This window comes from Panthera uncia, chromosome D2, assembly GCF_023721935.1.
Source record: "Panthera uncia isolate 11264 chromosome D2, Puncia_PCG_1.0, whole genome shotgun sequence".
Lineage (NCBI taxonomy): Eukaryota > Metazoa > Chordata > Mammalia > Carnivora > Felidae > Panthera > Panthera uncia.
The window spans coordinates 70622469-70636600 of record NC_064818.1 but is presented as its reverse complement, the minus strand read 5'-3'; the positions used below and the strand labels follow the sequence as shown (position 1 = coordinate 70636600).

General features: G+C 45.1%; 1 protein-coding gene across 2 annotated transcripts in view; it reads left to right on the top strand.

The window, feature by feature from the left end:
• The window catches only part of GFRA1 (GDNF family receptor alpha 1), a 208858-nt gene that overhangs the window by 55208 nt on the left and 139518 nt on the right, over positions 1-14132 (top strand). Inside the window, exon 4 of one of the 2 annotated variants that reach the window (XM_049645845.1) lies at positions 5669-5683. The exons of the other annotated variant lie outside the window; for it this stretch is intronic. Within the exon in view, the coding sequence (XP_049501802.1) occupies positions 5669-5683 (15 nt within the window). The remainder of the gene's footprint in view (positions 1-5668; positions 5684-14132) is intronic. 2 annotated transcript variants of the gene reach the window in all.

The following is a 14132-nucleotide window of genomic DNA, read 5'->3' as shown; positions in this document are numbered from 1 at the left end:
CTACTCTGGAGTGCTGGTATTCGACAAGAGAGGAGGCATTGGTGGGCCCACTTTTCAACAAAGAAAAGAAAGGATTCTCTTCATTCACAGAGTGTTATAGAAATACGGAGACTGAATTCTAGGTGCCCTTCCTATTGATGTATTTGAAATCTGGTTTTTGAAATCCAGCGAAGGGAGAGCTCAGCTGATCTTGAAGCTGATTTTGGTTGATGGTGTACCTCACCCCATTCGAGGAAGCAGTGTTCATTTCAGCTGTTCTCTATGTCTCTCCCTTTGCCCCTGGTTAGTTGGGTCCCGGTAAAATTTGCAGTGCTTTACTGTAAAAGCACTTGTACTTGAAAGAGAATTTTCTTTCTGTAGCTCAAACCACAGGAGGACTCACAAGACAGCTATCTCCCCAGGTGAGACTTCTTAAATGGGAGTTAAGTGCATGCATTTTCAAGAAACTAAACTCCCCTCATATATAATTTAACCTAGAAAAGAAAGCAAAATTGAGAGAGTAGTATGATTACATTGTTTGAGAACTGGTAACTTTACCTCCCCCCGTCTCGTGGAAGTCAGGCACACTTTCTCTGTTTGGCATATCTTCAGTGCCGTGGGGTGTGGGCTGAGTCTGATGTTGTAATAATAGTGAAGTTTTCTCTTAACCATCTCCGTGGACTGTGGATTGAAATAGTAAATTATTCCTAGCAGGCTCAATGGGCAATGAGACTGCCATCCAGTTCTCCTCATAAAATAAAGCAATAGATAAATAAAGGAGAGCCAACTCACTTAACCCGCGTGGCTCTGTGCACTGCTAATTATTAACCCAGGCGCAGGAGAGGGGTTCACCCAGAGTGTAGTTAAATCATTTTTAATAGAGGTAAACACTAGCCATGTGGATGAGTAGGCACTCAAGAAAGTTTTTAATCAGCAACGTTTAGGAATCACCCAGTCTAATTGCCATAACTTATTAATAATAATAAGTAATCCAGTCTTTTTATGGCCCCTGTCTCTGGAGGACTCAGTGCATTAAAGAACTCTAGGGTGTGAATTCTCTCAGTGACTGTGGGGGAGGGGGACAAGTACCCTTGATGCTCATTCCTAACGGAAGAAACTGGGCATCAAGCTAAGACAGACAAATATGAGCTCCTTTTTATTTTCTTCTCCCCACATCTGAGTCGCCATCTTACACATGGCCTTTCATCTATCTATAGGACCAGAATGGCTCCGGGGGTGGGGGTGGGGCTGGGGCTGGAGAACAGGCTTTCTTTGTTCCTGTGACTGATTGAGGGAGGTGAGTGTGAGCAGACCTTTGTCTGAAGGAGTTTATTTCCTCTGCACAAGTGTCCCTAGTGTCCTTTGGGCTCAACCTGACTGTGGCTGGGTGGGTGCTGGTGACTCCCAGCCCCGTGCTTGTGTGATTTCCCATTCCTGGGAAAGCAGGAAGGATGGCACTGAGTCTCACTCTCAGAGTGATTCTTAACGGCAGCTGACGGGAGAATGTGTCTGTAAATTATCCCACTGAACCTGCCCAACACCAGGGCGTGGGTGTTAAAATATCTCCAGCTCATCAGCAAGGAACTTCAAGTGCAGAGTGTGTAAGTGATTGACTCCCAGATAATTCTGAGTGATTGGTTACACTAAAAGGAGAATACGTCACTCAAATGTGAGGGCCTTTTGAGTTTTATAAGTGACTAGTCCCTATGGCTTGGGGATTAGGGGTGATGGACATGAAGGTGGTAAGAGTATTCCTGTAGCTAATACCCTCTGAGGTCCAGAATTTGGGGGAGGTAAAATGTACCCAAACAGCACAGGATTTACAGTCTTCTCACTTACTTTCTGTTCTTCTGCCCGTGAATCATTGGAGCCTGAGCCTGGATGGCTGTTTCAGTCTAGACAAGTGAAACTTTAAAGAAGGTACCCAAGCCATTATTATACAGAGCAAAGAGCTAACTAATGCTAAGAGCGGAATGATTTATGCCACAGACTACAAAAGACATAAATTTAGAGTGTAAATTACAAGATAACTCATGTGCAAAATTGTTGCAATATTTATACTGGTGTTTATTAAAATTTACATTTGAATAAAAAGGTGCAAAATGTAAATGAAGCTGAAAAAGGTTTTTTTTTTTTTAATTTTAAATAGCTTATACAAAATTCAAGAGTGTTTCTTGGAATAGAGGATATGAGTAGTACTCTATGCAGGTTTGTCTGCTAAAGCGTGAAATATACAATGAAACGGGAAGGAATAAGGTCACTAAATCCCTGCCTGAATTTCCTCCCTCCCTGCCCACTGATACTTTCCAGTGATTCAAATCACTACTGAATTTCAAAGGAAGTGCTCCCTGTCAAAAGCCATGGATAGGAGGTTGAGGATCGGGGACGGATGTCGAGACTGGATCCGTGTTTAAAAGACTAATCTTATTTCACTGATATTTTCAAGGTTGGAAATTTTTGTCTGCATTCATTAGAGGAGAATGATAAATCTCTAATTTGTACTTTGCTAATAATAGGGATGAGCTTTTGTGCTTCATTAAGGTTAAATGAATCTCATGTAGTCCTGGCTGAATCTTTAGTGCCTTGTGTGACCTTGGGAAATATCTCCTTCTCTGGGACTCAGTTTCCTCCTCTGCAAATTAAGGGGTTGGACCAGATGAGTGCTAAGACACACCAGCCCTTTTTCCTTCCCTCCTGTGTGGGCTCATATCATGCCAGTCATTGAGGATCCACAAAGGTGATTAAGACCCATGACTCTTGTCCTCGGGAGCTTGTGGTCTATATAAATAACGAACTATAAGATGAGCTATAATTGCAAAGTGCGCAATTTACTCTAGGAGCAGAGAGGTGGAAACAGAGACTTCCCTCTCTGTGGGGATAGGCACTGAGAGGCTTCACAGTGGCTGTGACATTTGAAGGCTGAGGAGGAGAGCCACTCCAGGTGTGCAGGCTGGTCCGAGGGTGGGTGGTATGGACTGCGTGTTCCAGGCAACAGATGCATGTGATGGGTATATTTAGGGAGCTGCGCATGGTCCTTCTCACAGTCTCCGGACAATGTTGAGGCATGGCGGGTGAGTGCCGTCCTTCCGCTGCCGTGTCGGAACTTGTACCAATGATGAACGACGGAGGTTAGAAAATAATAGATAGTGTATATAAGTTAGGGCAGAGTCGAAGTTGTCCTGGAATGGCACCGATATGCCCATTTACATCCCAATTAGCTTTCGTGAGCGTGAGGGATAGGGTGGTGTTTCAGCCAATTGCCTGGGTCCTGTGAGCCTGCAACCTGACATAGCTGTGCCACAGCCTGCGTATGCCCTTGAGAGTGTGTGTATTGTGTATGAACGACACCCTTCGCGAGGGTCACAGCTACGCCAGCGGAATGAAGACCGTTCCCACAGGTATTCCCCTCCTTGCGGTCTGTTTAATCCACTCAGGTGTGCATCTCATCTGCACCTTTTATGGGCTCTCCACTCTCTGTGACCTCGTAGGAGCCGATGTGTAGCTCCTGGCGGCAAATGTAGATGTTGATGGTCCAGTTCTTCTTTAGTTTCCAGTATGAAAATAAAGTTTTAAAATTCGGATTATGGACGTAAGGCATGGTCAGTGTTACAAATTAAAGTCGTACAGAAATGCTTACATAGGATTTCAAAAAGTGACCCCAGATCCCATCACCCGAAGACCAACATTTGCATGACGGTCTTTCTTCACGGAGATAAACGCTCGCACATGCTTGCGTACGCATTCGTAAGTGGTTTCGGGACACGTGTTCCCTGTTGCTGGCTGATTTTTTTCATTCAACAGTAATCAAAGTCTTTAAATAAAGATTTTCAATGGCTGCACCATAATCCATTTTGTGGGATATATTATTTTTGGTTTGATTCCCTGTAGATAAATAGGCAAAAATCACTGTTTTGCCTGTATACACAATGCTGTGATAAACGTCCTTATAGACTCATTTTGTACCTTTACTTATTTCATTAGATTAAATTCCTGGAAGTGGTACTATCAGGTCAAGGACTATATATTTAACATTTTCTTACATATCGTCAAGCTATCTTCCAGAAGTTTTGTACCTGCCTACCACCCCATTAGCAGGGTAGGAGCGGGCTCATGTCTGGGTGGTGCTGTGTTCCTACCAGCACTGTATTCAACCTTAAGTTACTGAATGAGAAATATGAACAGATGAGAGAACTTTTGGGGTGACTGGGAGGCAGTTGAGAACAGAATAAGCCTGAATGCACATCTGAGATGTTGAGAACAGAATGAGCCTGAATGCACATATGAGATGTCAGAAAAGGGGCGCCTGAGTGGCTCAATCGTTTGAGTGTCCGACTTCGGCTCAGATCATGATCTCGTGGTTTGTGGGTTCAAGCCCTGTGTCGGGCTCAGTGCTGACAGGTCAGAGCCTGGAGCCTGCTTCAGATTCTGTGTCTCCCTCTTTCTCTGCCCCGCCCCGCTCACTCTCTCGCTCGCTCTCAAACATTAGAACATTTTTTTTTTAAAAAGATATCAGAAAGGACCTGGCGTATGCATAAATGTTCACCAAAAGACATGTACAAAGATATTCATCACAATTCCTAATTGTCAAACACTGAAAACAATCCATCAACATTACAAAGGGAAAATAACTTAGGATATAATCACACTAATCACACAGTGGAATAATATATAGCAGTGAGAATGAGTGATATGCTGTGTGGAGCGTGGATGATTCCCACAGTCACTGCGGAGCAAAAGGCAGACAGTGTGAGTGCATTTCTATGAAGATTAAAAACAGGAAGAAACAAATGTAAGGTAGAAGGCATGCCAGTGGTTACCAGTAGAGGGATATTAGTGACTGTTTGTTTATGCTTTTTGTTACCTGTATGTTTCCCAGTACTAGACATAGTGCTTGCTATATGGCCTCTCAAGTAATTGTTGAAAAAAAATAAAGTCACAGTTTTTCACCTTTTAAGAGACTTTGACCTAGGATAATAGGAAGATGTGGCATTATTAGTCGTGAGTTACATATGGAGAATTCATACAAATGTCTTTCTCTTTGATTTAAATAGGGAACCTTAGTATACTTGTAGAGCCTTCCTCTGTTTATTCTCTTGTGTGGCGTTGTTTTTGTGTTACTTGTAAACCAGGCAAGCACTTGGTAGTGGGTGAAAAGATTGGGTTTTGGAATCAGACATTTGGGTCCAATCCCCAGTCGATTGTTTCCTCCTCTGTGGCCTTGGATGAGTTTCCATGGTCTCGTTTTCCCCAATCTGCTGAATAAGGATGAGAATACAACCTACTCTAAAAGGTGGTTGTGAAAAATAATAATATTAATTTTAATAATAACCACCAAATTCTCTATGTTTACTACGTGCTGGTCACTGATGTAAGCTCTTAAAACAGAGGACGTAATTTGTTTGATCTTTCCAGTACTCCTGTCTATTTGTGGTTTAGGAAATGTAAGCCACAGAGGTAGTTAAATGTTGAGCCAGGATTTAAATCCAAGAGTTTCATTCCAGAGCCCGGGCTCTTAACCACTGCCTCTGAGTTAAGGGAAATATTGTACAAAGAGTGCCCAGCAAAGTCAACGTATGTTAGCTGTGATTATCATCATTGTCATTTGCAATATCATTATTAATATTTTTTCTCCTCTCTCTCTCTCTCTCTCTCTCCCCTCTCTTCCCTTGGTTTTTCACCCTCCTGGCAGATATTTTCCAGCAAGGTAAGTTCACTGTCGCCTGCCTGCTTTGCCACTGGCTGTGATCGTTTGGGAACAAGGGTGTCCTCTGTGGGCAGAGGGTTGTGGGGCTTCGCATTCTCTGTGGACTCATCACGGGGGCTTTAGGAGGCACCTGAGGATGATAGCTTCAGGTGGCCTGAAGTGCCATCAGCCTCTCTGGGCCTCTGCTGTCCGGCTTCTGCTTCCGGACCATACTTGGAGGTAGGGTGGGGGCTGGACAGTTTGGCCAGGAACACCGGGGAGAGTCATGGCCGGGTCTCTGTCAGGGAACGGGTAGGCTTGGGACGCGTGGGGCTGGTGAGGAGCAGGTGTCTCTGGGGGGTTCAGATGGAAGATCCCTGTCCCTCAGGGTTCTTGCATCAGGGCCGCCTGCTGCTTGGGCAGGGCTTCAGACGCCAGCTCCATGTGGAGGTTTCTTTGCTAAAGAAATGTGTCCCTGTCCTGAGAGGAGGTGTAGGTAAGATCATGGCATGACACCTTCAACCCAGGTGTCCCTGGAAACCCCTCCAGCTGTGCCTGTGACAGAGATGGAGCCAGGCGAGGGCATAGAGTGTCTTATCTGTTTTGCCAGCCAAGGTCATGTGTTCTGGGGAGTTGGAGATGGGAAGTCTAACTGCGTCTTCTGGTTGTGTGTTTTAGTCCTCACTGAGGATGCACAGCCCCTGTGCTCTGGGGTGCAGAGGGAGGCTCGTGGGCACAGCCTTGTTGTACCTGCCAGACACACGTTAAGGGAAGCCGCCTCTTCCCCCCCGCCCTTTTTTTTAGATCACAGTCTGAAACCACCCGGTAGGATCGGCAGGGCATAACTATACTCAAGCTGGGCAATACGTTTGTGGCACGTGTTTGCTATGTCTTTCTTGAATCCAGGGCTGGCTTGGAATAAAAGACACTGGTTTAAAAATACATCTAGGCATCCCATAAATAGCTTCCGAATAATCTTACAGGCTTGATATTTTCACAATGATTATTTCAGCCCAAACATGCAGCGTGTGTTATGGAGAATGTCTGCCTGCTCTCTCTGATAGAAGCGCCGTTGTGGGTAACAATGAGGGGACTGTTGTGTTTGTCTTTTAAGAGTCTGGAGTCACAGACCTACTTTTATAAATAATTCATAAATCGCAACAAGCTATAAGTAATAAGTTCCATTTGGCTAGAGACTAAGAGATGAGCAAAATTGAAAAGGTGCCGTGACTGTTGATGTAGTGGGAGCCCTGTTGTCGGGGCCCCTCGGTGCAGTGTGTCTTCTTCCTTGACAAATTGGGGGTTCACGGTGACGCTCTGGGAGGAAAAGAGGTTTTCTTTTTTTTTTTTTTTTTTTTTGCCTGAGCTTGAATCCACTCACCAGCCGACGCTGAATTGCATTTCTCCTTTTGAGACACGAGGCGCTTGAATTTGGGAAGTCTTCCTGGATCATGAGGGCTGAGGCCACCGGAGAGTGGGAGAGAAAAGGCTTGTAGCAGAACTGGCTTTTCTTCGAACGATTGTGAGCATTCACGGTTGTCATGGTTGGTATAAAAAATGGCTTATTAGGCTACCTATGTCAAGTTTGGCTCCTTTTATAATCAGTCATTCCATTTGATTGATGGGATTTGCCTGTCAGTAGCAATGATATGCAGAGCAAAAGTTATAATCATCTGCAAATCACTGGCTATCGGGACTTAATAGCATCTTCCAGAGACGGAAGCTGCTAGCAGCCCGTTGCCCTGCGTGATGGTGGGCGGCAGCTCCTGTGTAAGATATTACCAGGATTTCGAATGCAGAGAATTGAACTTGCTTTTGTGAATAATTTACATGGCTCCGGCCTTACAGGACTGTTACATATGGAAGGACATTTCTCTGACATGGTAGCAAAGAACCCACCAGCTGGTGCCCCTTCCTTACCTTTGCTTCCAGCCATTCTGCCAATGAAATTAATGCTCAGTAAAATGTGACAGTTAAAAGGTGTTGGATGGGGCATCTGGGTGGCTCAGTCGGTTAAGCATCAGAGTCTGGATTTCAGCTCAGGTTATAATCTCACAGTCTGTGAGTTTGAGCCCTGCATCACGCTCTGTGCTGGCAGTGTGGAGCCTGCTTGGGATTCTCTCCCCCTCCCTCTCTCTCTGCTTCTCCCCCCATTCATGCTGTCTCTCTCTCTCTCTCTCGATCTCTCTCAAAATAAATAAACTTGAAAAAATGTGTTGGTGACAGTCACATCAGACCAAGACAGAGCGTTCTGTGTCTTAGAGATAGTCGAAAACGTGACTACACGATGTCTCCTGTGGTTGAAACTCTGTTCCAGAATTGTACCATTAATTTGTAACACGGGGGGCCAAGCATGGTGCTTGAAATAGACAGCCAGAAAGCTACGTGGCTTCAGATGAACAGAAACCACCGTGTCGTCGCTGAGGCCTCATCTACACACACGGTGGGAACTCCGGGTGTCTTTGGCCTCCTGACCGTGCCGTGGGCGTCCAGGCCCTGCCTGAGGAGTCACGGGCAGCTGCGGGAGACGCTGCTTTGCCATTGTGTTCTTCCGGCGGTGAGTGCATGAGGCCTGGCTGCCCCGAGGAGTGCCTGCCTGTTTGGGCCGCTGTGCACCGTGGCGGGCTGAAGAGGGAAGTAGCCTCACAAGTTGACAACATCAGACATTTCTCAGAGGAAACCGAAGTTATTTCCCCTGGATTGCATTATCTTTTATTTCACTACAGATCAATCTTGTTATAGTAGGTGACGGCTCAGCAGCTACCGTTGGGCCTTTCTTTGCGGTGTCCGTGCTGTGTGCACGTGGGGACGTGTTTCTCCCCCGCTTCTGTGCCATTTTATAGCTCGTTACATTGCTCTCTTCCGTAAAAGCCCCTTGCTGTGGCGGTTAGACCACAGGGCATGGGGAACTGTCAAGGACCAGTGGGCCCGCAGCTGGGCCTTCTGTCTAGATGAGTTCCAGGGCCACGGGGCTACATTTTCAAGGAGCCTTAATTGACCCGTGTTCTCTGTGGACAGCAGAGTCCGTGTGCCCCTGGATGGCTCTCAGAGATTCCAGAGTGCCATAGAACTGCCTTCCCAACATCAGATGCAATTGAAAATGCTGTATGTGCACACATGTCTAGAATCTTGAGTTTTAGAGCACTTTCATATCAATCGTTTAATAATGAAGCCAGGACCACACACACACACACACACACACACACGCACGCACACACGCCTCATTTGAAGTTACTGAAGCACCTTTTGAATACTCCTCTAAAAGCTCAACCTTGAATCTGAAATTGAACAGAAACCGAGTGAGTGGCTTGGAAATCAGAGCAATGCCACTCAGCAGGGCATTTGAAAGCGTAAGTGGGCACAGTATAAAGACTTCACCATCGAGTTAATTCTCTGCTCTGTGCTGTGAACTGAAGTCCCTGATAGACTCTGAGCCCGAGGAGGCAGAGCGTTTCCTCCTGCTCAGTTCTCACCTGGAGCTGCGATCTTGCTATTTACGAGCTTTTTCTTTTGGCTCAAGTAATTTTTGATACCTCTCAAACATAGTGCACTTGTTTTTCCAGCGAACGGTATATATGTGCCAGGCACTTTCTAGGCCTTGAGGATAAGGGGACGGACACGACAGCGAAGGCTCTCTGCTCATGGAACTTACAGTCTAGCTTGGGGGGCACTGGCGCTCAGCATGCCAATAAACGAGCAACATAAATTCTGAGAGATGCGTGTGGTGAAGACAGAATCACAGGAGGGTGTGCTGGTGGCCAGGAGGGCTGGACGGGGCGGTTAGACAGTGCCCAGAAGGACCAGCTATTGGAGGATGTGGAGGAACCCCGATGGGCCAAGAACACCCCAGTGTTCCAGAAGGAAACCGGTGTGGCTGGAGCTCACAAGTGAGGAAGAGCGTTGTGTGAAATGAACAGCGAGAAGAGGGCAGGAATGTAGTCTGCAGATCAGAGGAAGGAAGTCAGCAGTGGGTTTTAAGCAAAACAGTGGTGGGGTCCTATTTCCATTAAAAATTGCCATACTGGTTGCTATGCAAATGCATAAGGACAGTGTGTGAGAAGTTAAAACCGGGACCAGGGCTGAGCACTGAGCAGGCTCAGGTGGGGCTGAGGTGGTGGGGGGGAGGGTTCTGCCCGCAGGCCCTAAGCATTCCCCTTAGTGGGTCTCTGTGACCCCATTTCCGGCCAGCTTGCCTCCACCGAGTGTCCCATTTTTTGCTTGCTTTACCTGTGGGGAGTAACATGCCCATAACTGACACCTCCTCTCCTTAAGGCTGTGCAGGTTTTGCTCATCAAGGGCATTGTTAACATGCTCCTATACATATCTTTAGATTTTTAAAAAGCCACCTTTCTCCAGTGTACGTATACATGTCTATCATAGGTATCACATAGTTATGTATTAAATGCTCAGGAGACCTCGATTTGGCTCCCAACAGGGTTGCCTTTCTGGGGGCGATTGAGCCACTTGCTTTGCCCTGTAACCTCAATATTTCCACCTGTAAAATGAAGGAGTTGGGAAGAATCCTTGACCCCACGTGGCTTCCTGAGGATGCTTTATCTTGAGGGGTTTTACGTGGATTTGAGTTAATAGAGTGCAGAAATATCCCATACTGCAGGTTACGACTGTTATCTAAAGAACTTGGGTGAATGCAGAGGCTTCCCTAGTGGCTGAGAATTAAGGTTCAGAGAACTGTGGCTTCAGAAGTGGAACCTACTCACACGGCCAGTTTGGAGCATCAGCTCTGGAATTCACAATGGATGGCATTGCTTTCACTAATTTGAAGAGAATAATAAATCATAGTTTGGTTTCTGGCAGCCCAGCCAAGCCTGGTAATTGTTGGGGTGGGCTTGTGGTGACAGATACCTCTGCCATTTATAATGTGCTTGACTTGAGCTCTTTTGCGTATTTCAGACTCTTGGGCAAACTGCTGAGGCTGGATCTTAGGTTTTCCCAGCCACCTCAGAAAACCCATCTATTCTGAAGCTCTGACCCTTGAGCCATGAATTATAGTTCCCCTAGTCATGTTACACGTCATGAAATATTGTTTTCTTTGTGAGTGTGGGATTTGGGTGAATAAATTAAATTTATCGTTAACCGTTTCCAGGTAAAAGTTCCAAGTCGTCATATGGTGTTAACTAGCAAATGAGAAAAATGCGTTAACATTTTTATGGTGGAAAGTGGCTGTTTCACATTTCCCGTATGCTCATGTTTACTGTGTATGTATATTATTTCCCATTCTTTCCAGAACCCGTGGAATATTCTGAGTTGTACGTTCTGGAAATGCATCCGCCTCTCCAGCACAAACTGAACAATGTTACCATTTAATTTTACATGGATTCACTTTGTGTGTTATGTGTGTGGCGTATGAGGGCAAGGATAACCATATTTAAATAATCACACGATCTGGGATGCTTTATCACATTCGGTGTGGGCTGTGGAAGGTGGCCTGTTTCCTGCCAGGTGACCTTGGGATAGGTGGGTCTTTGTAACAGATGCATCTTGCATCCATTGCAATCCCAGGGCATGAGCTTGGGGTGAAGTTTTAGAGGCTTTCCTCCCAGTAACTTGTGTTTCAAAATCGCCACATCAGTAAAAGGAAACTTTTAGATCCTTCTGTTGAGATGGTTGCTAATAAGTTTAAATTATTATTTTATTGAGATAACAACGATGGTAATAGTAATAATAATTATGCCACATTTGTGTACCTCCTGTATGCCAAGCATTGGAACAGGAACTTTGCATACATGTCCTCATAGCCTATGCCCTCCAATTTTATGAAGTATAAAAATCCCACTTTATGGAGGAGAAGACTGAGGCACAGAGTGGAATCGACCCAGTGACAGTTCTAGAACTAGTGAGCGGTAGAGCCAATTATTTTTTTAATTGAGAGGCTTTATTCTATAGAACAGTTTTAGACGTTCAGAAACTTTGTGAAGATAGCACAGAGAATTCACATATACCCCACATTCTATTTCCCCTGTTTTTAATGTCTTACACTAGTATGGCACATTTGTTGCAATTGATGACCCAATACTGATCCATTATTATTCACTGAAGTCCATAGCTTATTCAGATTCCCTTGTTATTTTTGTTTCTTACCTAATGTCCTTTTTCTGTTCTGGGATCCTGTCCAGGAGACCACATTACATTTGGTTGTCATGTCTCCTTAGGCTCATCTTGGCTGTGACAGTTTCCAAGACTTCCCTTGTTGTTGACGACCTTGACAGCTTGGAGGAGTACTGGTGTTTTAAGGAATATATCGTAGGATGCCCGTCTCTTGGACTTTATGTGATTTTCTCCCCTCATAATTAGACTGAGGTTATGGATTTGGGGAAGATCACAGAAGGAAAGTGCCATTGGCATCACATCATATAAAAGGCATCTACCATCAACATGATCTATGACTATTGATGTTGATCTTTATCACTTGGCTGAAGTAGTGTTTTTTGAGCTTCTCCGCTGTAAGGTTACTTTCCCTCCTCCCTTCCCTAGTGTGCTCTAGAAGGAAATCTATCCATAGCCTACTGTTAAGGAGTGGGGAATTAGGCTCCATGTCATTGAGGGGAGAGAAACTACATAAATTATTCTTTTGCATGGGAGATTCGTCTCTTATCCTTCACTTATTAATTTATTCCATCATTTATTTAGATTGGTATGAAGTCATGCATATTTATTTTCTACCTTGGGTTATAATGCAGTACAGCTTTATTTAATTTCTTGCTTTGGCCACTGAGAGCCTTTCTGGTAGGCTTCTTGTGCCCCTTTGACATATCCCTGTCAATTTTTGGTTGAGCACTTCTGCAATATTTTCTGATACTGTAAGATGCATCAGGCTCACCTTGTTTATTTCTCACCCTTGTCCTAGATTCAGCCATTTCTTTAAGAAGATGGAGGGTGATATTAGAAACCAAGATCTGGGAGCTAGGTGTGCTCATTGCTACTGGAGTGCCATTTCTTTTAGGCCCTCTCAGGTCACAGAGCAAAGAAATACAAGTGTGCATTTTAACCCACAGATGTATGCATATCTGTTTCTAGTTGTAACAAGGTGTATCTGTGTTAAGCCTCAGTTCTTACTGAAGTCTCTGACTCTAATCCATTACCACATGGATCATCCTAGCCTCCTTCCTTTGCTTATCGTACATTCCCACTCCCAAGGTAAAACTCCTGAGACAGGGTTTTGAACCTAGGTAGTTTGATTTCTGGTCCTGCAGTATGCTGTTCTGATTTTTGGCAGTAATATGCTGTCCATGGGCTTTTGAATACCCCAGGGGGGGCACAGTCACAAATCCTTGACCCTTCCCAAGGCCCAACATGATGACACGGGTGCAGAGAGGTGAGGTTATTGAGTACATGTCTTACTTTGGGCTGCCATAACAAATACCATAAACTGGGGGGGATCAAGCAATAAAAATTTATTTCTCATGGTTCTGAAGGCTGGAAATCCTAGATCAAGGTGCTGGTGGATTCTGTGTCTGCTGAGAGCCCATTTCCTGGTTCATAGATAGCCATCATCTTGCTTTGTCCTCACATGGCAGAAGCAGGGAAGGAACTTTCCGGGGTCCTTTAATAAGGGTACTAATCCCATTCATAAGGACTCTATTCTCATGGTCTAACCATCTCCCAAAGGTCCTACTTCCTAATACCATCACATTGGGGTTAAGATTTCAATGTATGAATTTGAGAAGGAGACACAAGCAATCAGTCCATCATGGTGCCTCTCTGCTTACACATCAGACCCAAGCTTTCTGTCATGACTTCATGGCTAGTTCTAGCTCTGCAAGCTTCTAAGTTGGTTTGTCTTTTCTAGAGTGGAGGCTGATTGAAGAGTGCCTTGTTTCTGAGCTAAGACATTTGTACTTTCTCCCATAGCCTGAGCAGGCCAAGGATGAAACAACTGATCTGTTTATAATATTCTAGCTGTTGAGTACTTAAAGTCCCCTGTACCTTCCTTGATTGATTGCTGCTTTTGGGGTCCAAGATAGACCAGTCCTTAAAATTGCTGAGTTTGTTCTGGGGACAGATTTGAGGCTGTGTTTTCCATTTGGGCATGAGGTTCATGAGAAGTTAAGCCTGTTTATCTCTTTGGGCTGCATCCACCTGCCAATTTCCCCTAGCTTTCTCTCTCTGATGCCCCTTCCCAGATGCCTGGGCTAGTGCACTGTTCCCTCCAGGCACAGGAAATGTTCTAACTTGGAGCCTTGCCTGTGACAGCCACTTTCATCAACTGGCCAATGGGGGCACCTATGAAGACAGCTGGTGACCATTTGCTAATGCCCTCCTGCTACCTCTGGTGCACCTGGTCCTCTCTAGCCCAGCAGTCAAGGAGTGGGGGCTTGTGAACCCCAAGAAGTCAGGAAGCTTCCTTCATTTGTTTTTGGAACCTGGCTTGTCGCAAGCCATGGAACATACAAACAGTTGTAGTTGACTTATTTATATATATTTCTTCATAGCTGAAGCACTCTTTTGGGAT